General features: G+C 37.3%; 1 protein-coding gene across 4 annotated transcripts in view; it reads left to right on the plus strand.

The window, feature by feature from the left end:
- The window catches only part of CNTN5 (contactin 5), a 678,276-nt gene extending 654,812 nt beyond the window's left edge, over positions 1-23,464 (plus strand). For all 4 annotated transcript variants that reach the window (XM_055703125.1, XM_055703128.1, XM_055703127.1 and 1 more), the window contains 5 exons: positions 8,181-8,290; positions 16,624-16,810; positions 17,262-17,374; positions 18,768-18,936; positions 20,569-23,464. In XM_055703125.1, the coding sequence (XP_055559100.1) occupies positions 8,181-8,290; positions 16,624-16,810; positions 17,262-17,374; positions 18,768-18,936; positions 20,569-20,672 (683 nt within the window). In that variant the 3' untranslated portion in view covers positions 20,673-23,464. The remainder of the gene's footprint in view (positions 1-8,180; positions 8,291-16,623; positions 16,811-17,261; positions 17,375-18,767; positions 18,937-20,568) is intronic.
- The last annotated feature ends 600 nt before the right edge of the window (positions 23,465-24,064 follow it).

Below are 24,064 nucleotides of genomic sequence, written 5' to 3' on the forward strand. Positions count from 1 at the left end.
AGCAGAAAAATTTGAAGGAGTCTTTCCTGGAGACCTTAGGAAGGGAAGAAAGCAAACCATGAAGGAGAGAAGAAAAGAGAGGTCAGATGTTTTAGTGAAGTAAAAGATATGATGAGAGTCAGGGACCGGTTCTGAAGAGGGAATGAGGATGATACACAGAAGATGCAGGACAGAAAAAAGATTCACGATTATTTTCAGCCAGAAGGCAGAACAGAAGGGCACAGTAGACATGTTCCAGCACCAGGGAAAGACCAGCCTGAATCTTTCATAAAGGAACTCTTTAATAAGAGAAAGAGACACCAGAGCACATGGAGAGCACAGCAAGTTAGGCTGCCTGCCAGAAGAAAGGTTGCAAAGTGCAGGCCTGAGGCTGAAAAAGAGCATGAACAGAGCAGGGACAAATCTTCTGACTGTGCATTCTTCCAGGAAAATAGTGGTATCAGACTCACGCTAGAACATATCAAAACAAAGCACTGAACTTCAGCGCAGGCACAGATTACTTTGATCCATAGAGAATAAAAATTGTAAAGCCACAACGTATTGAAAATAATGAACAAAAGCAGTGTTAACCACCATTTGTTTTAACATTTATATATTCTTTGGAGGGTTTTTTTGATGACTACTTTCCACTTAAATACTGAGGGGCTACAAATGCCAAGGCTACTAATACAAGCCCTCAGTATCAGGGAAATCACGTGCAATCTCTATGGGTGGTTTTAATTCACTGAAAGAGGAACACTGGGAAAATCAGAAATACAGGAATGGAGAAGGAAATATGAGAGTGTACAGGTATGACTGCAAGAAGATGGAAAAGGCTGTCCTGATAAAAGAAATGGCCAAGTAGGCTTGATGTAGCAAGCATGATTAGACCAACTATGAGCTACATAAGAAAGACAAAATAAAAGTAAAAATGGTTGGATGTCATAACATACTGATGATATGATAACATGTCAGGAAATACAAAACCAGTTTGGATAAAACATAATACCCTTGGGTTCTGTGTCATTTTGGAAAAGGGCAAATAATGAAACCGGGGGTAGAACTAGAGGTCAGCTGCTGATTACCCGGACTAATTTTGCTGCTGAGAAACACCTTACCAATTTTAGATAAATTTACAGCACACTGTAAATTATGAGACAATTTAGCTGTTCAGAGTAGTTCGGACAGTAAACATGACTAATGACCTTGTGTTCCAGCTGTGATCATTAGCAGATTATTTATCCAGCACTGACTGAGAAGAAATAATGGTACTATAGTTTTGTTTTGATGAATAGTTAAGACACAATAGAAAAACTGATCATAACAAATAACAGTGGAACAAGTCATCATTAAATAGCAGGAAATTATTTAATAAGCTGGAATTAACAGTTGAAACTAGAAATGAAAGTGTTTTGGAATGTGTATGAGCCAAATGTGTAAAATAAATTTAGACTGCAAGAAATGGTACATTTCTAAGGAAGTATGTTACCTCTGAGGATCTAGAGATGTACTAACTAAAAGATATTCAGAATAAGTTAAAAGCATACATAATAAAATCAAAATAATTTAAAGGCTAAGAATAATACAAGTACTGCCAAAAATTAAGGTGAAAAAAGATAGGAAAGTATATAAAGCAGGAAAAAATGTAAAATAAATAAGGTGTTGGTATTAAAGATAATCAAGGAATGGATCAACAATAATTAAATATGTCATAATTTATTTTGAATAAATAAGATGACATAGGGTACCTAAATGAATGTGAAAGTCTGCTAATTTTTACATCTGTAGTGAAAGCTTCTGGTATTGTCAAGTGCTCAGAAATACAACCCTTTCCAATTTAAGCAATGCATAATTTGCTATTCAAATGTACCATAAATGAGATTTAACCTGGTTTTCTATTCATGACTGCCATGGATGGTGAGACCTCAAGGACATGGGACAAGATCTTTTCCATTCCAAAATATTGAAAACAAAAAACAGTTGGTGAAAATAAATTTTGGTTAATCTATCAAAAAGAAAATGCAAATATTTGTATATAAGTGCAGAAAAACAATCTGCATTTACCACCAGTCTTGGAAAGTCTTGAAAGGCTACTGATAGAGCTTCTTAAGGATCATATATATCTAATATTCATAATGTTAATAGGAGAGCTGCTTATGATATTGCTGTTATTACAACTCCTGGATGCATTGTCAATACAAAGAAGGATCTGAATAATGCAAAAGAAAAATGTAATTTAGAGGACTGGAGACACACAAGTGTTATATCAGTCATATAAGGAGAAGTAACAAGCCAATCCATTACAAAATGGGAACCTAATAGCTAGAACCTACAGACAAGACAGACTCTAATTTCTATCAGGGCATCATTCTGTCATTCTGGCAAAACTGCCACAAAGCTTTGCTAAAAACTTATCTACGGTTCTGGTTGCTCATGCTCCACAAAGAACTGAGAGTAGTATAGGTTCAAAGAACTAGCATGGTCATCAGGAAATCAGTAGAAACTAGAAAAGGTTGTTTCTTTTGTCCCAGTAAAAAAAGGCTAAGTTTGAATAAGATACTGTCTGTAAATCAGGGAAATTATTAGAGATGGTAAAGAGCTTGTAAAGGTAAAGGACAATGATGCTACATCTTTTTTTTTTTTTTTTTTGGGGGGGGGGTGGGTGGGATGTTGTTTGGGTTTTGGGGGTTTTTGGTTTTTTAGCAAATAAAACAAGCCAGCCATTGTTTACCCTTGAAGTCAACTGGCCAAAAAAAATCACATCTGCACACTCGAACATTGTCACCCTTCAGACTGTGGCTGCATCCATACACCTCCTAGGAACCATCCCTGGCCATGCACCAGCATATTCCTGGGTGTATTTTGGGGCAGCCTAATTGTCCAAGTCAACACTTCACCACAGATACTGCTAATGATTTAATGCTATGCATAACTGTATGACCATGCTCAGGCTGGTGCCTTGTCTGCCTGTCCCTGTTTAGTTTGCAGGTGTAGACACAGCCTATCAGCACAAGAATAAATATGAATTAGAATACACACAGTATAGAAATAGGTGCAGATATAAAAGGAAATAGAAATAAACATCTGGGAGAAAGAGGGAGGCCAACAGGTTTCAAAATTAATTAGATCTTTTATAAAGGTTTCTTTGTTGTTTTTTTTAATGATTGCCACCATGGGTGATACAGAATCAGGTTTTTTTAATTTCAGTATCTACCTTCTACTTCAGGCACCTGACAGAATTAACCTCACAAATATTGAAAGTTCTATAATTTTGATAAACAGTGTCTAGATGTCTAGATATGAAAAAGTGAGCCTTGAGCAGTACAAAGTAGAGCCTGCAAATTCAGTCTTGCTGTTTCAAACCTCTGGAGGGACCCCTGATGCACTTCTGTAATACATACAAGATGCAATGATACTGCACAAAGTTTTTGTTCCTGCTTTGTATGGACTTGTACTAATGCATTGAACCAATGGAGAGCCAAAGCTCTCCATAATCTGAAAGGCAAAGGGCCATGTAACAGCCTTTGCAATTTTATTTCTTCGTAACTTTAAGAAGTTTTGCATCAGGCCAGCTAGTGGATGATGTGATATTAAACAAGGGACTGCAAAGTGGAGAATTGTTCTAGTTAGGCCCATCTCCTCTTGCTTTTCACTCTAAGCCCTTATTAAACAAACAGATATATTGCCCTTTCCTTTTCCTTTAGAGGAAAGAATATGCAATTACACACTTTTAAATACAGCCCCCATGTCTTTAATTAAAATCTCACATTCATGAAATGAGGTCCTGTGGTTCATTTCATAGCTAAAGCTGAGCTACTTGGGGTTTAGGTGAACATGAAAATTAATAAATCAGCATATTAGCTGTAAACGACAGTGGATTATTTCCTGTTTCTGCCAGCTGATCCATCTGGAAACATCCTGTAAAAGTTCAGCCAGAGCTGTGCCCACTGATTTTTTTTAAAGCACGAAATTACAGCCCTAACATGTAAAAGTTTATTAAGTATTCTATTGATTAATGTCACTAGCCCCCATGGGAGATCAGATGTGCAATCAAAATAATAGGCACATCCCCTCCTCACGTGCTGAGGATAACTGTGGCTGCCACATCACTTGGTGGAAATGAAGCATTTATATTCATGAAGATAATAACACATCTCCAAACTTTTAAACCAACAAAGTTTGTGTTTTATCAGTCCATTTTATCCAACGTCTACTCACATGCCAAGGTGAGAGAGCCATGTGTAGCTAACATGTTGGTAAAGCCTCCATGGAACAAGGCTGCTCCTTATTCCCACGTGATAGTCCACTGTGTAATAAATCTGGGTTATTCCATGGAGAAAGGAGAGCCACAGCAAGTTGTGTACTGTGAGCAGCTGCACAGGAGAGCAGCATTACAGGAGTAGGCTTCAGAAGTTCTACCTGAGAAGTAAAGGTATCACCACTAAATAAAAGAGGTCCAGGGCAGAGGTCAGCGCTGATTGCTGCTTCACTGCTAGCTCAGTTCCTCACCCTCCTAATTTTTCTCTGTTTTAAAGCTGTCTGCAAAGACACTAGTCAGAAAGAAGGTGAAAATAGAAAAGACTTGAGGAAAAGTGAGAAGTCTGAGGGCCTGTCCAGGAAACAATCCGTCATCTCATTTTTGGTGTTTTGAAAATCACACATCTTTTCCCTTTCTAGCACAGGATTCTAGAGAAAATGTTATCCTGCAGACAGCCATGCCACCACAGATATGGTAGAGTCCCCAAGCCAGGGACATACATCAAACAGGCTGAGAGGTGAAGCTGAGCATCATGCCATGTGGCATTTCTTGAGAATGGAAACAGTTTGCTGGAGGTCCCTCCTTTAGAAGATCGCCCCTGTGGCTATTTCCAGCAAGGGAGCAAATGCTACCACTTCCCTTACCTACAGGCTGACACAAGAGGTGTGGATCCTTTGTGATTTCTCTTCTGATAGTTCTCTTTTCTGGATTTTTCCGACATGCATGGGTCTTGGCTGAAGTCCCAAAGTCTCAGCTATGCAGAGCTGCCTGGAGCATAATGCAATTACCCAGGCTGAGGTTCTTAGCTTCAAATGAAAGCTCAGATTTTGGATTAGGGAAGTGTGCAAAAATCCTTTCTGGATTCCAAATGAGAAGCAAATGGATATTAATTGATTGTATGAGGAATCCTGGCAGAGGCTCTGTTCCACAGGAGAGCTGAAACAACATAAACATTAATAGGCCTTTGGATTTGTTTTTTAAGCTAGATCATGTGGAAATTTTGAGGATAAATCTTTCAGAAAAACAAATCTGTTTATAGTCATAAATAGGGAGGACACAGTAAGGGCTATTAACTAGCTCTTCTTTCTCTTACTTGCCAGTATCAAAATTCAGGATTCCCTCTCTGAACATTAGATCAGCGCAGTATAATTCCTTGTCCTGCTTTATTATAGCCATCCCAAAGATCTACAAGCTGAATATTTTCTTAAAGTGTGATTGCAGCACATGGAAAGACACTTTTTCATGGACATTGCACGCAGCCTTTTGAGAACTTGCTGTGCTGCATCTTTAATTCAATCAGGGAATATTAAATGGATCATTAAAGATGTTGACTTTTTTTTTTTTTCAAGCAGTATGACCTCAGGCAGACACCTATAGGTTTAGCATAATGCCAAGATATTAAGAAAAGAATATGATTATAACATCATTGACCATTATAGAAAAACCTAATGAACCTGTCAAACTTATCATTAATTTTAGACACACAGAATAAAGCATGACATTGGAGTGAACCACAGACTGTATTATATCACCAGAAGTTATATGAACCTCATCTTATACAAATCAATAAAAAATGCTATTTAGTCTCCATAAACTTTCAGATAGTCATAATATACATTATTCCTAAATATATGATTTCCATTCTTTTGCTGAACACTTATATTCTCAATGTCTAATATCAGTGAAACTGCAGTGAATAATTTCTGGATAAGTAAGAAATATATTTTCTTCACATAAAAAAAAAATTCAAAACTATTTCTATTCCATTTGTTGAAACCAATTTTAAAAAATATCAGAATATATTCTGTGTTTCTATTCTGAGCAATACATAAACCACCACTAGTGAATGCTATGAAGAGGAAAAGATTTCTAAATTTATAGAAAGTGTAAAGGCTGCCAACCAACATTTTGTGTACATCTCAAATTATTTATCCCACTGCAGTCTTTTCTGACAACAAGGTAATTGCTTCAATAATACAAAAACTAGAAAATAGCTTTTGCCACACAAATCTTAGTAGCACATAAAATAGAAAGCGGAATGTAACTATTGAACAGAAAATCATATTATGAGGAATGTATTTCTTCATAGCACAATTCTTTCAGTATTGTATTCAGAAGACCATTTCACTTATTCCTGAAGATATTTTTTATTATTATTATTCCTCGTTACCTGAAAAGTTTCCTACATATTTTATACTTATTAGTAATACTCACTGTTGGCAAACACCATTTTGCCTAACATCAGAAATGCTTCTTTTCTTTAGAAGTAAATAAAAAAGAAGATCAAAAAGAGCTGCAAACATTAAAAATCTGACATCAAAAAGGATGAAAAATTCTTACAAGCCATGTCAGAGAAAAAGTCTAGGGCAGTAGTGCCAGAACAATGCCTCCAATATGATCAGAGAGCGGAGGGTAGCTAATGAGTCAAGATTGATATTAGGCAGCTTACTGAGGAGTTTGATCACTAAGAAAAATGTGTCATTTTAACTCAGGCTGTTTTGTAAGGAAACTCCTTTTCTCTAACCTTGTTGAATGAGCCCCCAAAAAAACATTTTTAAAAAAACTCTTTGATGTGCCTCACTATAACATAAAAGCCAAGACCTCTGCCTGCCCTTCAAGAGCAAATCAACACATTAGAAATGTAATGAAGAACATTAGGCCAAGGAAGAAATCACAGGCTCTGCGACTGCTGGGAATTTGAATTCACATTTTTGCTGAGCAAGTGAACTACATCAGAATGGCAGAGAAATGTTGCTGCTGTGTGCTTCACTGACTGCGTTCAAGCCTTGTCTCCACAGCTTGTCTTAAGCAAATTTTCAGTAATATTTAGGTAATAAAGCAAAAGAACCAGAAGATTTCCTTAATTCATATCTCAGTTTGATATGTGACAATTTTTGGACACTCTTCACTCCCAATGCACTCACTGGTGACACAAATTAGTGGTATGCTCAATGGCCTGTCGTGACAGACCTCTATTTACATTTACCCAAATTCCCAACAACAGAAACAGTTAGACCTCTGTAAAGTGTTTAATGATATGAAAGTGAAAAGCAAAACATGTCTGTGGCAGCACTGTTGGGCAGGTGCGATATGTAAGGCTTCCTGCAGCCCTAAGCCTCCACTGTGCACCCTGGCCATACCCCAGCAGCCCTGAAGGATGCCCATCCTGGTTGGAGGGCAGGGAAGGTCCTCTGCTCCACATTACCAGGAGGCTAGGACTGCAGAGTGTCCTGTGAATAGCAAAGAGATAGAAATACAGACATAGGGCCAACGGTAACAACACAGGTAATCAGAGGGACGAATCATAGGTCTTCATGCACACTTTTCTAGTGTGCATCCCAGACCTAAAACAGTAAACACTTCACAGTAGAGAGAAGATGGCATGTCCCAAACACTGGAGCCTGAGACTCCAAGGAAGTAAAAACACAGTCCTAAAATTTTCTTTGATGTAACATTTCACTACAGCTCTGAGTATCACTTCTCTACGCTGCATAACCCTGGAGCAGGACTGACTGAGCACCCTAGCAAGGTATCACTCATCCTGAGCTGACAAAATGGCACTAAAAACCCAGGAAGAGAATGAATGCTCCATTTGCTGCTGAAGTTAGGCTGATCAAGGGCTGTGAAAGGGTGCGTGGAGGGGGGGCATTTACAAACATTACAGGTTTTTTTTTTAAAAAAAAAGTCATAGATGAGATTCTGTCACAGTTTACTGTGCCCATCATCAGCGGTGAGATATTGATGTAGCATGACACAAATAAAGAAATGCAACAATAATAATCTCTTCATCTTGTTGAGTTTTTCATGTTCCTTCTAAGTGTCATACCTTCTTGTGGGTATTAAGGTAGAATAAAGGAAGTAAATGACAGTTTCAGATGGACTGGTTTTGATAAATACAAGCTGTTACAGCGGAGGTTTATTGTTTCAATTTTTCTTAATACAGAACCCACTGCTGCTCCCATCGATGTCAAAGCTACAAGTTTGTCTGTATCAGAGATTCTTGTTGCGTGGAAACATATTAAAGAAAGTCTAGGAAGACCACAGGGATTTGAGGTATGAACACAGAATATCATAATGAGAAGTCTTGTTACTTTTGCTAGCATTGCATTCTGTTAACATGTGTGGTAGTGAAACTTCAACAGAAATTATGCTTGGTTTAGCATACATATGACTAGCTGTGGAACAACGGCCGCAGCTATAGCACCGGAATATCTTTTATTTATTTGTGCTTGAAAACTGTTCAACACCAGTTCTTATAACATCTCTTTGACACTTCAAAAAGAGCTGAAAGAAATGCAAGTGACCCAGCATGCCTGTTTCACAGTCTGGGGAAGATTAGGCATTCACCGTTTCCAGCTCTAAGTGACCAGTTCAAACTTGCTATTTACTGAGAACAATCAACACAGAGCAAAGAAAGATCCTCTGCCATCCATGTGCTGTCATCCCGCAGTGGCCGGGGGACATCTGCTGGGCAGATCATAAAAGGTCAGATGTCAGGAGGGGAAGCAAGAGCCAAACAGTCCTCAAATAAAGCTCTACTCAGAGGCAGCCCTCCCTGACCTGGGAAAAGAGAACTGGCCCTGGCAATTGACCTTCTTGCACTTTTGGATCCGGTTGTAGCTTTGGATCCCGTTTATAATCCACATCTCCAGGAACAGTTCAGATCTAGGACTGAAACCATCCTCGGGGGTCACCACAAATCGTCCTGACCTTGTGGTTCAGGCTATGCTAATCCTCATCAAATAGCTCAGCTAGACTCCATTTGCTGATTTTGGGGTGCAGGTTATTTGACCTGCTTTAGTCCTTTAGAGGGTGCTGACTCTTTCCTGATACTCTACAAGTAACAGTGAAAAGAGGGTAAACATGTAGATCTGAGGCAGATACCAATCATATGGATGTTTAAAGACATCTTGTGACTTACTAGCACAGAGTATCTCCCGGGCAGCATGTCCAGACAAGACCTGAGGACTGATGGACTCGTGAAGGAAACGTAGGTCTCTGGGCAGCACCAGAGCCACCACACTCTCCAGCACAACCTCAAGCTGGACAGCCATGGCCAGGTCAGCACATATACCCCACAGCTTAGACACAGCCAGTTAGCATTTTTTCACCTGCCTGCTGTAGCCTCTTGATGCTTAGATGCTCATAAAACAGGCTGTGACTATGGTATGTCCCCTCAGGTCTCTCATTTGTCCAGGTCTCTTTTTCCCATATACATTTCCATGCTGAACTCTTGAAACTCTCTGTCAGTTCTCTCTCATTGTACCTTACCCCCACTCCTTCCTTATGTTAAGTATGTTTTTACCCCTTTGCACATGGCTTGCTTCATGCAGCAAAAGTGATACCTAACAATTTTACCATTAGAACTGCTATATATAAAGAGAACAAAACTGCACCTGATAGAGATGATACCTTGCAGATGCTATCCCTCTCCACATCGAAGTGTTCCACCTGCCACTAGCCTTTGTCTTCAATTTCTAGGCCAGTCTTTTATCCTCTGAAATGCCTTACTCACTGCACCCTGTCTTTTTCTCTTCAGAAAGGTGGCAGTTTTGTTACTCCCTCTCACGTATCTTGACGTCTTTTAAATTATATCTACTAGTTTTACCCTTATTCCACCAATCACATTGATTCCCAAAATGTTCTATTAACTTTGTTTTACATATTTAAAAATAAAAAATAGATTTTCTGTCTAAAATTGAAAAATTATTACCCTAGAAACTTTCATAACTTGAATATATTTTGTATTTGCCTGCTTGTCACATAACACTCCCTACAGATCTTCAGATGTGTCCTAGCGATAGATGGCTGTTACACACAGGACAGCGGGCTCCGACTATTAGAGAAAATGTCTTGTAAAGCATTTAGACCTTTGGAGTTCAGCGTACTCTGACCCCAGCAGTAACACTCACCTGCTTTATGTCTCTCATGGATGTTTTAGGAATGAATTTAGTAATTGTTATTAATACAGCAGGGGTTATTAACATTGAACCTTATTAATAATTTGGCTCCTCACTGTGCTGTACACTAATTTTAGGATTCTAGTGAGAAGATTACAGAGTAAATATTTCAAGTCAGGGACCTGCAGCTGACAGAACAAAAAAATGAAATATAAAAATAAAAATACTTTACTGCTCCTTTCCTCCTTGTCCCATGAGGAAATTAAAGGAGCCTTCTGAGGTACTATTTTTATCTGGGGAGAGAAGGGTGCTTTTTTTCTGCCCCCATCCCCCCACCCCTCTTTTCCCTATTTGTTCATTTAGCCAGAATTTCTCTGCCTGCCTTCTGACAGATGAATCTTTCAGGGAGTAGTTTGCTCTTTTCTGTCCTCATTCCCAAGAAGAATTATGATCAGAGCAGCCCTTACTCAATAAACAGAAGAGTAAATGCTGCTCTCCTGCATAATTCCGCAGGACAGAACACAATCCAAGGACAATATTGCTAGATCTTTTCAGTTCCATTTTTGTGAAGGATTTCATCAAAAAGGAGATAATGACTTATCGGATCAGTATAGTGAGTCAGTGCATTACAGTATTCGCTTAGGAACACTAAGCCCACATTATAAGCCCAATTTTGCTAGCATATTGACAGTTTTCTCTTTAAAGCATCCCCTCAGTGAAAAAAAGAAGGACTCTGGATAGCAAGACACTGGGGTTAAATTCCCCACCCCCAAAAAAAATGTATGGAGCAGCTTTATGCTTTCTATATGACTCACTTTTTTCAGCTTCTGTGAAAACTGTTTTAATTTTAAAATTGATTCAGAAAGTTTTATCATATTTAGTAAAGTGCAGAACATAACCCACAGTACTACCTTCATCTACAAATAGCAAATAGCTAATGTAAGGAAATCCAGTGACTGTGATAAAAAGAAGAATGATTCATCTTTTTTTTTTCTCTCTCTCTTTTAAACAATTACTTCCTAATGTAGAATGATTGTGGTCCATAAGTAAAATGTTTCCTTCAATTCAAACTGAATGTAAAATAATCTGACTAGCCACTCTGTTTTCATGTCTCAATTTGTATTCTGCCTGCAGTCACCACAGCGGTGACAACCACCTATATGGTCTTCACATTTCCTGGCCTTTTATCAACACCATTATAAAGGTTGGGGGGGGTGTGGGGGGTGTGGGGAGCTATTTTTATAGCATTTGAATGTTTGGGCTGTAATCAACACAAATGACAGAACATCTACTACATATGGACAAGTTCGCAGTGACCCATATTCACTCCAGCCCTGTCTGTACTTTGTACTAAGGAGTAATGAAAGGCAAAGTAACTTGTCCAATTTCACACTGTCATCGCTGAAAGGCAGTGTTAACTGTTATGTCACATGAGTTTTATGCAAGGTTTGCTGTAGTCATTTGCATCTTCCAAAGCACATATTATTCCTGACTTCAGTACAGGTTTGTCAGCTGTCCGCCCGACCTTACTAAACATATGCCAGCTATACACTGTTAAAGTAGCTTGAAAACTTTGCAGAATGGTAGAAAAATACAGTGTGCAGTTCATACTTATTGTTTAGAATCCATAACCTGAAGGTTATAAAATCTATTTCAGCCCTAGGCAATATTTTCTTTGTCACTCAGTACTGGTAGGGAAGAGAAAAAGAAAGAATTACTGGCTAGGAGAAAAGATATTTCTGTTTTCTTTTTTTCTTTCCCAGAAAACCAAGGCTAATAGCTAAGTATAGACCACAAAGCTCATGTCTTTTTCATTGGAATTTGCCCAAGAGATAGGAGCTTGATTAACATAATCAAAAGATCAACTTGCAGAAAAAAAGTATAAAAAATAGAAAAACTTGACTGCGATTTTCAGAGACAATTACTTCACATAGTAACTTGTTTATATTATATTCTGTCTTTTCAAAGATAAATATTCAAGTTTTTTCTTTTTCTTAGATGTACTTTATTTTTGCAGTGGAACAGAAAATCACTTCTATAGGTACTGTATTTTTTTTTTAATTCAGTGAATTATACCTTGACATAATTTAGAAAGAGCATATAGATGTTTTGACCAAAGTCTGGTAAAGCAGGACATAAAAAAGGAACTGGTGTTTCACCAGCCTGAATATCACTGCACCAGACCTTACTTTTGGAAGGAATGAATTTTTCCAAACACAAAATGAGCCAGCCATTGGATAGTTTGATATATGAGCCAATTTTGCTTATGAAGTTACTCATATGTTGACTCAAACCCCTCTAAAATCCTGAAAACTATAAGCAGGATTTTGCAGCAGAGCAGTGCTACTGCTCTTCAATTCCTTAAGGTATGGATCAGGATCACACCCTAGATGTCTCACGGGGGCCGCAAGAGAGCTGTAACCTTTGCAATGTCTGTATCATGAACAGTTTGTTACAAGATTATTAACTTTCTACTACCTGAAGTGAGAAACCTAGATAATTATTGATTTTTCATAAGAAATTTTTGCTAGATATTTGGTAGTCCTCAAGATGAGGTACAATATCAGTTTTCATCCCATGTGTGCACAGGACTGTGGGAGAAGAAAGTACCTGAGGAAAGAGGTGGAGGATGCAAGCTACTCCAGAGACGACCCCAGAACCTAGGAGTACTGAACAGTGTTTTCTTTCTTCTTTTCAGTCAACATCTGTTTTGGTGTGAGGGAAGGAACTGAGGCTGTTCGACCTTTTTGCAGGAGTGCCTCATCTTGTTCTGAGAGACAGTCACACAAATGTCTTGAGATGATACAAAAAGCACCTCTTCTCCTGTCTTAATTGCTTAGTTCTACTGTTGCACTAACATTTGCATGAATTCCATATGCCAGTTCAAGGCACTGATAGATTTTCTGATAATGATAATTAAAATAGTTGTTATGAATTCTGAACCATGGTATGGGTTTTTTTCAGGGCTAGCAGCAGTTCCTTCAGCTCACTGCTCTTCGTCCCCTAACAATTTCTGAACTTTGAGATCTCTTTGAGTTCATTTTCAGCTACATAGGTGCTCTTAATGTTGGTAAATCATCAGAAAGCCCAGGAAAATTTGTGTGTTTCACCCACTTTAATTCATCCTACCTAATTTAGGCTCTTGCTTGATATGCCTGATTTATAGCTTTAGCTCTTCACGGCCAACAGAAAGAGTATGTGGACAATAACTCTGACTACTGAATTTGGAGAAGGCAGCCTGCAATTAGATCAGATTAATTTATACCAAAGTATGCACACCCTAGAAACCAATTTGGGAAAAAGACTAATATTATTTAAGATATTTTTTAGCCTAAAACTTCAAGGAAGTGGTCTGTTAAGTATTAGAGGTAGAATCTTTAACAAATCTTTAATGTGATGATTTACTTTTAACGATTGCTTAACCCACAATCAGGACAAAGCAGGTTACATGTTCCTGCATCTCCTCTATTCAGTTGTCTAAATATCATTATTGCTTTCTCTCCAGCAAAAAGACATAGGTTTCGGGGAATCAGATATCAAAGCTTGTTATGCTTTGGCTAAATGAAAACCAGCAGGAAGACCAGCAAACATTTAAAGCCTAACAAACAATAATGCATTAAACAGAGCAAATGTTTTTCCCCCCTTTTTATTTCATTTTTCAAATATGGGCTACTCTTGTGATTTATGCTTCATGGTGTATCAATATTCAAAGTTATCATTAATGAAAATCTATTCTAAGTGTGGTAAATCCCTTCTGAGCAGTATAAATTAAGGTTATAGAAAATAGCAAGATTTAAAAAAAAAACAAAAAACAACAAATACACGGAAATGTAAATAAACAAAACCTCTCTTTTAAGAATTACATCCACCACTTTTAAAAGCCAGCAGTATCTTGATTCTGTTTCAAACTGATGTTAAGTTCCCCCAGCATTGACGTCAGTCAACAATCATTAGTTCTTTTTTTTTTATAACCACTTTTTCCTTTTGTTCATTTGGCCATCAACAAATGGATGCATGCATTGCAAAAGAAAGAAAAAAGCATGTTTTGAGATCAGGGTCCAAACTCACCTGGCAAAACTTTAAGGGGAATTGTAAAAGTGGGAACCAAACACTTAAGGGCTTTGAAGTACAGAAGAAACTGAGACAGAAGCATTGCCCAACTGTGTTTCATGCTTTTGGTGCTTGATACAGTATATCCATCCCCCCAAGTGATACAGTATATCCATCCCCCCAAGAATACTCCTTTGCCAAAGGGGAACAGTGCAGCAGAACTGGTAAGGAATATGCTACGGTTATTTTTGCAGACTTCACACGTGCAAAATATAATTAGCATCCAATGTGATAATGCCTTATAAGCAGTGGTGGAAACCATTTCCAAACATACAAAAAGTATCAAAATGGATGAGCTATGCTCCTAGCTTTCCTCCACACTCACAAAGTTGATACCTATGTAGTTCTAATACCAGTCTTTGGAAAATCAGGTTTTCATAAATTCTTTATACTAAAAAAGAAAGCTTCAGTGCAAAAGCTGGCAGGCTGTCTACTGTCTTGCACATTGCATTCACAGGAGATGTGGTGTGCCCTGTGAATAAATAACAAGGCCTATTCAGCTACTTACGATTTTGCTCCTGGCTTTCTAGAACCAGGATTTCACTTCTTCAGTTGCTTTTCCATCCTTGCTACTCTCCACCTGTGCAACCTTGGGCAAGTCACTTTTTCTTTCTGACCATTTGCCTCTTGGATACTCAGAGAGCTTCACTAACTTAACTCCAGGACATATATGTTTGCTCACTGCCTGTTTGTACAGTGCCTAATGCCATGTGGCTCTCACCACTGTAGTGTCAGTGTCACGTTTGTAAAGATGCAGTCAAAGTAAAATGAAAGGAATCTGACTACCCAAGAGATAATAAACATTGGAGGTTCAGTCCTACTGTGTGAACAAATGGTTGTTTATTCTTTTTTTCTTTCCAAGAAAGATGTGACTAGGTGTTATTTTACATATCAATAGGGCTGGTCAAGCATTCAGCTAGCAAAATACCTCAGTGAATCACACATTTCAGCAAGTGGTGACTACGGCTAGATTTGCTGTCTAAGCTGTAATTAACCTAAGAATTAAAGCAACAGCGTTTTAACATGAGATAACACAAGCACACAAAAAAGGTACTTAGATTAATTTTACAATTGAAAAAGCAGACTTTGAGTCAGCACAAACTGATACACCCTAGATCAAAGTTAACAGAGCCACTTTACTCAAGTGAAGATATGACCTTAAATGTGTATTTTTGCAGCCAGGTCTTTCTAGACTTTTTTTTTTTTTTTTTTTAATATGGCAGTCCTAGTGCAATTATAAAAGGTCAGCATTGTACTCATTGGTCTTATTTTCCTACGAACTACTTGGGGTTTTTTGGTTCACCATTTTCTGGGGTACATTCACAGTAGTGCGGTATTGTCCATGACCTTTCCCTCAGAGGAAAGGTTATCTAGATATAATGTGAATAACTTATTATGAAATAACCAGCTTCACAGAAAAGGTCAAAATGTGGAATAAATGCAAGTAGATCTCAGCAGAAATAACGGTAAGTTGAATATAGGTCTTTGAATGGCACATCAGTGACATCTCCTGTTAGGGAAAATAGGGCCCCATAAGAATCACTTTACTTGTGTAGGTCACCTAGATACATTAAAAAGACAGTACTGCATTTTTCCAGTTATGCCCTGCAAATACTTGATACCTGTGGAAAGAGACTAGTCAACTTCCAAGCTCAGCTCTATAACCTCTCTGAGATGATGATAAACTCAGTGCACATACCAGAAACACAAATTAAGAACCACCAAAGATAATTTATGGGGTTTATGTCTGAAAAGGAAGAGTCAAACATACTATCAAAATTGCAGTTACCAGAGACCTGTTTATATCCAAGAACTAAAAATGAACCCACTTCCTTTTTTTTTTTTTTCAGATAAGAATTTTTATGGTGAATGAAAGATTTTCTTTGGTGTTCTGTCATTTCCTATTCATTACACTTATAAGAAATCTCATGGCTCTAAGTTGCACAGAACCAGGAGGGAAATATTGCTCACAGCACTTCTTGACTGATGTGGTCAGAGCTTTCCAGGGTGAAGGTAGATATTCTGGTGATATGTCAGAGGATGAGCTCTCCTTGAATTCTCTGAAATACTTTTGACTCCCTGCGAATGTTCATCCTCTGCTCTTCCATCTTGAAGTTACATCTCCTTGTGACAGTCCACAGTAATTCAATGCGTTTCAGGTAATACCATGCTATTCTGACTCTCACCATTTTGAAGGAGTGAGCGTTGCTTGGCTCTGAGCTTAGGCTGCAAATCCACGTGTTTAAAAGAGCCTGATGATCAGACAAAAGGCAGAAACTGCAAAAAGACACTCCACAGGATAGCAAGTATGAGCATCTGGAATCATGAGCTTAGCAGATGCTTATATTAATCTTTCATTTGGTTGCTTGTTGGCAGGTTGGTTACTGGAAGGACATGGAACAGGAGGAAGCAGCAGAAAAAGTTAAAACTGAGGGAAATGAGTCATCCATTCTCCTGACAGGATTAGAGGGAAACACATTATATCACCTAACGGTGAGGGCGTACAACACTGCAGGGTACGGACCACCTAGCGCTGCTGTGCATGCAGCAACCAAGAAGTCCCGTAAGTGATCTCACTACCTTTGCCCAAAGGGAGAAGTCAGGGAACAACCTCTGCCCCTCTTGGACTTTCATTTAATAAGAGTATATAATAATCAGGAATAATGTATAGTTTTGATTCATGGCTTTGCTTTGATATTCGGACATGAATTCATATGACTTTGCATTCATGAGAAAGGTAATCTTCCTAGAAAACAAGGCTTTTTTAACAAGGGAAAGAAAAGACTTCAAGTTCATAAGCTCTATGGAGCTTATGGGGTGGGCTGAGTAAACATGCTGCAATCTATTAAATGACAATTCTGGTGGGGGAATAAAAACAAACTTGCAAAATTCCAGTAAAGCTGGGAGCCTGCTAACACAACCAGTTGTAAATGTAACAAAAGATTGAAATATATATTATTTTAAAGAAACTACTTATAAAACATATTTATGCACATGTTATTTTTTGTTCTTAGCTCCCAGCCAAGCACCAAGCAATATTATGTGGATACAGGATGGCTCTCACGTCTCTCTTGGGTGGGAGCCAGTCAGACCTCTAGCTAATGAATCTGATGTAATGGGATACAAGGTCAGTGCTTCCTCTTCCTTGCTCACCTTACTCTCTTTCAAACAGCTACTCCTTTTCCTTGTTGGCTTTTTTTCCCTTTCTTGTTTTTCTTTGTAAGTGAAGTATGCTATACAGTCTGTCTGCAACCAGTTTTCACCATGAAAAGCAATAAATGAAATCGAAGAGAGTAAAATATCCCAACATTTTCTGTGTTGTGATTTTCAACTGATTATAAGCTGGTTAAGCTTTGTATGAGGGGATCAGTTCATCATATCTGACTCAAAAGTGGCTATTAGTAAGACAGCCTGCACTGAAATTCCTAGTAACACTTCAATTTAATTCTGTTTGCAGTAGGATTTAAAGAAATGCAGAAGAATAAGGCATCTTAAAATGGCATTAAAATTAATATTTTTATTGACCAGAAACACAAGTACTCTGGTTTGTTTTGTGATCATGTTGATGATGTTCAACAATCAGTGATGGTAACATCTGGCATTTGAAATTTTGAAGTTTTAAAGAGTAAAATCCAGATTAACTCTTAAATAACAAGCATTAAAAAGCAGTGGAATTCACTGCAATCTTTTACTTCAAAGCAGAATGATTTCAACATTTTTAAATGGGGGGAGGGATTTTTTGAAGGATATATACAATCATTTCTATGGACTACAACCTGATACTCCCTCTGATACATCAGGGAATACCACCAAGAAAGTGTAAAATGGTTCAAATAAATCAGAAACTGGACTAACCTTTATCAGAACAGTTGAGATTCTGAAAATGTTGAGTGTGTACTTTGGTTTTTTACTCCTCTCTAACCTTTTCAATTTTGTCTGGGAACAGAAACTCTTATGCAGAAGTACCCAAACGACAGCTATGTGCTCACTTGCTTTCCTCCCACATGCCATAAGCTTGTATTCAGCTTCACAGTAGATGCAGGGACAGATGTGAGGTATTCTCAGCTGACTTAGCCAGCTAATTTAAACACAGTAAGGACATTATTTAGGGCATTTTATTTACATTTGGAGTCAGTTCTTGAACCAAAAATGGAATATCTACATGATAAATTCGGTGATAAAAATTTGGATCAGATGGAATCCAAAATACATTTTGAAGAAATATTTGAGAAAAAATGTGTAACACCAAATGCTGCAGAGGGCAAATGCTATAACTAAGCTTTGGATCATAATCAATGTCCTTTCATGTTCATTAATTGCTAATATACTTTGCTATTAATGTTTTAAAGTGATTCAGGGGAGGGGACAGTAAAAGCAGATGGCTGTTCAAATGTAATGTCAAGAAATCCTTAATGAAAGCATGAAACAGTTGACATGGCAGTGACTGAATTAACTACACAAAATGTCTGATACATAACTTGAATGACCACTATGACCACAGTCTACTTTATTGACCATAGGTATTATTTAGGCAAGAAGGCCAGAGCAACAGTCAAGTTATAGAAACACAGAAAACCTCTGCGGTGGTACTTCTTCCTGATGTTGGTGTCTACATCATTGAGGTCTGTGCAGTCAGTGAAGGAGGGGATGGAACTGCAAGCCCCCAGATCAGAGTTCCATCTTTTTCAGGTAAGGTTTCATTTATATTTGAAAAAGTGGTAATTACAGCAATGCTCATTACAATAATCCTATTATTCTCTACCTGAAAAAAAGTTCTCGAGCTATTAGATAAAATCATTAATCAGAGTCTTCAGTTCTATGCTGAAACAAAGGATTCTAGTGCCATTTGAGATGCTCAAGTGTATCTGAGGCACCCATGTGGGGCTGATGAACAAAGCAGAGGATTTACAGGAAACCTCTCCTTTTCTAGGATAACACCTGGAAATCTAATTGAGCTGCAGACGTCTACATGTGCACTAGGTGTTTCAAATAACATTATGGTCAGCTGAGATATAATCCATACAGACTGAACAGTGGAGCCTAGAGAGCAATTCAGCTGATCTTCTGAATTTGAATACTCAGACATAGGCACAAAGGGACATCTGAGATGTCCTAAGGTATCCCAAACATTTGCACAAAGCCGGCAGATGTGATGCGGAACATAATTGTGGACCACCAGCCAGAGATGTACTAACACAGCTGAAATGGCATGCATTTAGGCAGCTGAACTCCATGTATGTGCCTGCTTTAAAATAAGCTGAATTTCTCTGTAGGTTACATTGACTCCCTTAGGTAGATACTACTTTATCAGATTATTAACATATTACAGTATTAATATATTTTCATGAAGTAAATTATGATGTCTAGCTTCTATTTCCTCAGTTACTGCAGTATGTTGAAAGAATCTAAAGTATCAATATTACACAGGTAAGAAGGGGATGGAAGCATTAGTGGCAAGAACAACCAGAAAATAACATTGCCTTTTGCCTAAACTCAACAAAGCATTTTAATTCTGACTTTCTGACAACAAACTAAAATTTTACTAAACACTGTTTTCTAGTCCTTAAGAAGTAATATCCAAAAGGCATGAGCTTGAAACTTGGATCTAGACAAAAAATTTCAACTCCAGTCTAGTCACAGACTACAGTGTTATTATCAGAATGCAGAAGACACCAACTCCACAGAATATTTGTTTTATGTATTTTTTGAACTATAACTCCAGCCCACAAAATCTTTAATTCCTTCAATGACCTGATAGTTTTCTTATTAGACTTTGCACAACAGACCAGTTCCACTTAGGACAACTGTCCAAAGAAACCCAGTCTGGTTCCCCTCCCATACTGTAATCTGTTGCCACCGCCAGCCCATAGCACATTTCCCCTTAGCCTGGCTTCTTAAAGGACTGCTGGGCTACTGGGCAAAAGCCCACTTTTCGCTCTGGACAATCAAGATCAAGGGCTAGCTTTCCTTCCTTGTTCCAGGAAGAAGATTTGTGATTGTGACTCAGGGCATCTTCTGCAGCCTAATTATTCTGAGGGATTAAGGCATAAAACCACAACTATTTTTTTTTATTTCCCACTCACTTGCAGACTGAATATGAGGATTCAGCATACAAGTCGCTGTAGATATCATCATAAGATCCCTGATTTCCTTATGTCTGCCTAGGAGTCTATACCGTGATTGCAATCGCATGGTAAACCATTGCCTAAGTTAGGTTTTGCTGAGTGTAACAGAATACAAGTTTGGGGCAAAATCTAGTACCTAAATATACTAAGACTGTTTGTGTCACTTGCTCCTTAATTACTTTCCTTCTCATTTCAGGAGGAAAAGTAACAAGTGCTCAATCCACCTTACATGTGTTGTCTACTTCCTCGTCCTCTGTAACATTGCTTTTGGCACTGATGGTTCCTTCAGCCTCGTGGTGAAGACTGCAGACTTTGTTGTTCTTGTTATTTGTTTGCTTTAACTTGATGACACCAAGGGATTGAGTTTTATGTCCGTGGAGAAACTGGAAACCCAAGCTAATGCTTAAAGACCCATAGAAATGCCTGTGGTGCACTTAGAGGAGTGTTGGAGACACGGTCAAAAATTCATCAGGTTTTTTTCTCTTCTTTATTTGTAAAAGTCTTCTGGGGAGGGGACACTTCTTGGGCCAAAAATATGCAGATTGTATGTAATAAACTTTTGTAAACAAAGGTAATTTCTGTCAAATGAAACGTACTTTCCTTTTTAAATATGTTTGATTTTGGTGACCCCAGTCATGTATCATTAGGTGTTTTTAACAGTGGTGTCTAGTACAGTACATCTGTTTGCTTTGGGAAAAAATCTTTTTTTAAATGTAGAGCAGAGTTTGATACAGCATTGTCAGATACTGTTCTTGCATCCCTATGGCTGGCTGTTCCTACTGATGAGAGAAAAATATGGTTTAGATACACAGCCCACTGCAAAAGTACAGAGACTTTCTTCTGAAAATGTATGAATATGTATTTCATCAGCAAAAAGAATTGTCAGTACAGTACTAGACAGCACACTCAGAAAGTGGCAAAATGGAGCAGAAAAGTAATTTATTTTATTGCAAGGTAAACAGAAAATGGTTAAACACAAACCTAAAAGGAAACAAGTTTGCTTTTTATCAAATACATGATTTAAAGTGAAATGAATAAAATATTTATTTTCAATAGCAAATAAAAAAATCAAATCCTTATGCATATGACAAAGAAAACTCCACTGGTCATTTAAACATGATATACATTAGGGTGCTAAGTGGACAAATAAAAGCAATGCAAGGAGATAAAGCTACTTTTTCCAACCACTTCTCAGTTGTAACGTTTTTTCCTCTGTGTCCATTTTTTAGTAACATCCTGTGCTTTATATATTTGGCAATCAAGTTGAAGTATATATGAAAGCATATTATGGAGACAACATTAACATTTTTTGGAATGTAATCATTCACATATATAGACTCCAGTAGATATATTTTGGAGAATGCTGTGTCTGAAAAAAAAATACTTGGATACGTGCTACTGAGTATCATTTCAGTTATTTTGCTAATTGGCTCTATTTCTATAACTCACTAGAAATTATTCTTGTAGAGACTGTGCTATCAGTTTTAATCCCACTTTTTGGTGTACCAATTTTTCACTCAATAGACATTTTGGACAATTTTTTTACATTTGAAGGCCTTTCCACATATTGGTACCTGAATCAAAATGATCCCCAGGGTATATGGTGTGCATGTTTGTACAATTATGATGTGCACGGTGTTATGAGGGAGAATGTTTTACTACCATGCCTTGCCTGGGAAAAATCAAGTCAAAAGAATTTAACAGGAAAGTCCTAATACCATAGTTCTAGCTGTCCATCCATATAAAAGCATTATGCAAATCTATTTTGTTTGATGGGTTCTGGGTCTAAAATGCTATTATTTGCCCTGTCACTAGCAAAATAATACTTGGCTTTTAGCTAGTACACTCTAACTGTGCTCTTTCTTAGCAGCTTTAAAATAGTAGCCAAGAAAGCACAACACAGATCAAATGCTTGGTTAGTAAAAGCTGACTGATGATTAATTTTTTTTATTTCTCTTGATTGTTTTATCAGTAAAATTTTCCAGACATGGTTCAACTCAAATCTTTATTACCCACTAGTATTTTAAATAATTTTTAAAAAATAAGTTTTAAATTTACTTAGTCACCATGTTGCTAGGAAAACAAAGGCAGATAGCTAGCCAAGCACAGAGTGTAGGTGTAGGCAGGAGACCTTCTATATCTCTGCTTCTGGAAAAGCCATTGAGATCAAAGAAAGGAAGGTGGAATATACTTTGCTGATAAAGCAGACTCACAGAAAATAACTACCTGCTGTTGTTTGTAAAACAGCAGCATTGCTACTTGCAGAGAAATTGCATTAGCAAGCCATCGTTTTTTTGAAAGGTTAAATAAACAAGAATAAAGTGATGAACCAAAAAGCAAAATGGCTATTTTATAAATTATTTAGGCATAATTTCCTCTACTTTTTATACAGTTGTTTGTCAATGCAGTTCCTTTCAGAGTATTCAAAAAGGTTACAGTCACTGCTGGTGGCATTTTTGTTAAACAACTTTCTGAATCAATAAATGGCTATGCTTTATAAGAAGAATGGAATTTTGGTAAGGAGGCAGAGCTGCATCAAGGTATATCTCAATCTCTAATATAAAGATACAAACAGAAATACTGAACATACCATCAGGTAATTCAGGTATTGCAGGGACAAAAAGGGTATGTTTTATATTCAGCATAAACAGAATATGTATTCTGCATCTTAAATATATTAATAAACATGTTTTAAATGTTTAAGTACCTATGTATTACCTATTTGTTGCTTTGTAGAAGACGTTTCCTCATCACGACATATTAGTTTTTAGTTGCAAAGGAAAGCTCTTTCCTTTTTCATGTAAAAGATTGTAATAGTGCAGTCTAGCATCACTAAGGAGACTGTATTTTTGTATAATGACACAAGATCTGTTTGGAAAAAATAATTAGAAAGAAATTTTGTTTGTAGAGCAAAAAAAAAGGATACTGTCTTGGCCCATATCAAAATGTTAGATATATTGTATACAATCTGTATATATGCTATATATAATGATATATACAATGTGGAAGACACAGTAATATAATAGTTCCTGTGTACTGTTCTTGTAACATTAGATCTTTTTAATAAACAATTCTCTTTTTATTGACTTTTATCTCATCTCCTGTCATCTCCTGAATTATATTCATAGAGGACAGGGTGGCACAATTTTTTTCAATTCCAGCAGCAACATTCTTTTAATTACAGGACTTTCAAGAAGAAAATGAGGAATCTGCAATAGTAAGTGTGGGTAATGCAGCCATTAAAATCAAGTAATTTTTGACATCACTTTAATTTCATATGTGTGTTGATTTCCCTGGATAGATATTACTTTTATAATTCAATAACTGAAAAGTGCAAGAAGGCTGGAACTCTCAACATGAAACTATACCCAACAAAAATTGCAAAATAAGTATGCAAATTAGCTTCAGAAATAAAAGCTTTCTGCATTAAAAAAAAAAATCATGAAAATGAGTGCTTTATAAGGAAGCCATTAAGGGTAATCTTTTATATACTGAAGCATTTTATGGTTTCTGGGACCTCTCTGGTATGTATAAAGTTCTTTCAAGTGTCACCAACACCCCATGGCTGTGCAGGCACAAAAGCACAGTGTGGCCATTTCATGTTCAATTTAAAAGTTTAGTTGTTTTGTCTTACATTTGAAATACTTTGTGTAATAAATTGCAACAAAAAGGAGGAAAAAATATGTAATAAT

This window comes from Falco cherrug, chromosome 2 (assembly GCF_023634085.1).
Source record: "Falco cherrug isolate bFalChe1 chromosome 2, bFalChe1.pri, whole genome shotgun sequence".
Lineage (NCBI taxonomy): Eukaryota > Metazoa > Chordata > Aves > Falconiformes > Falconidae > Falco > Falco cherrug.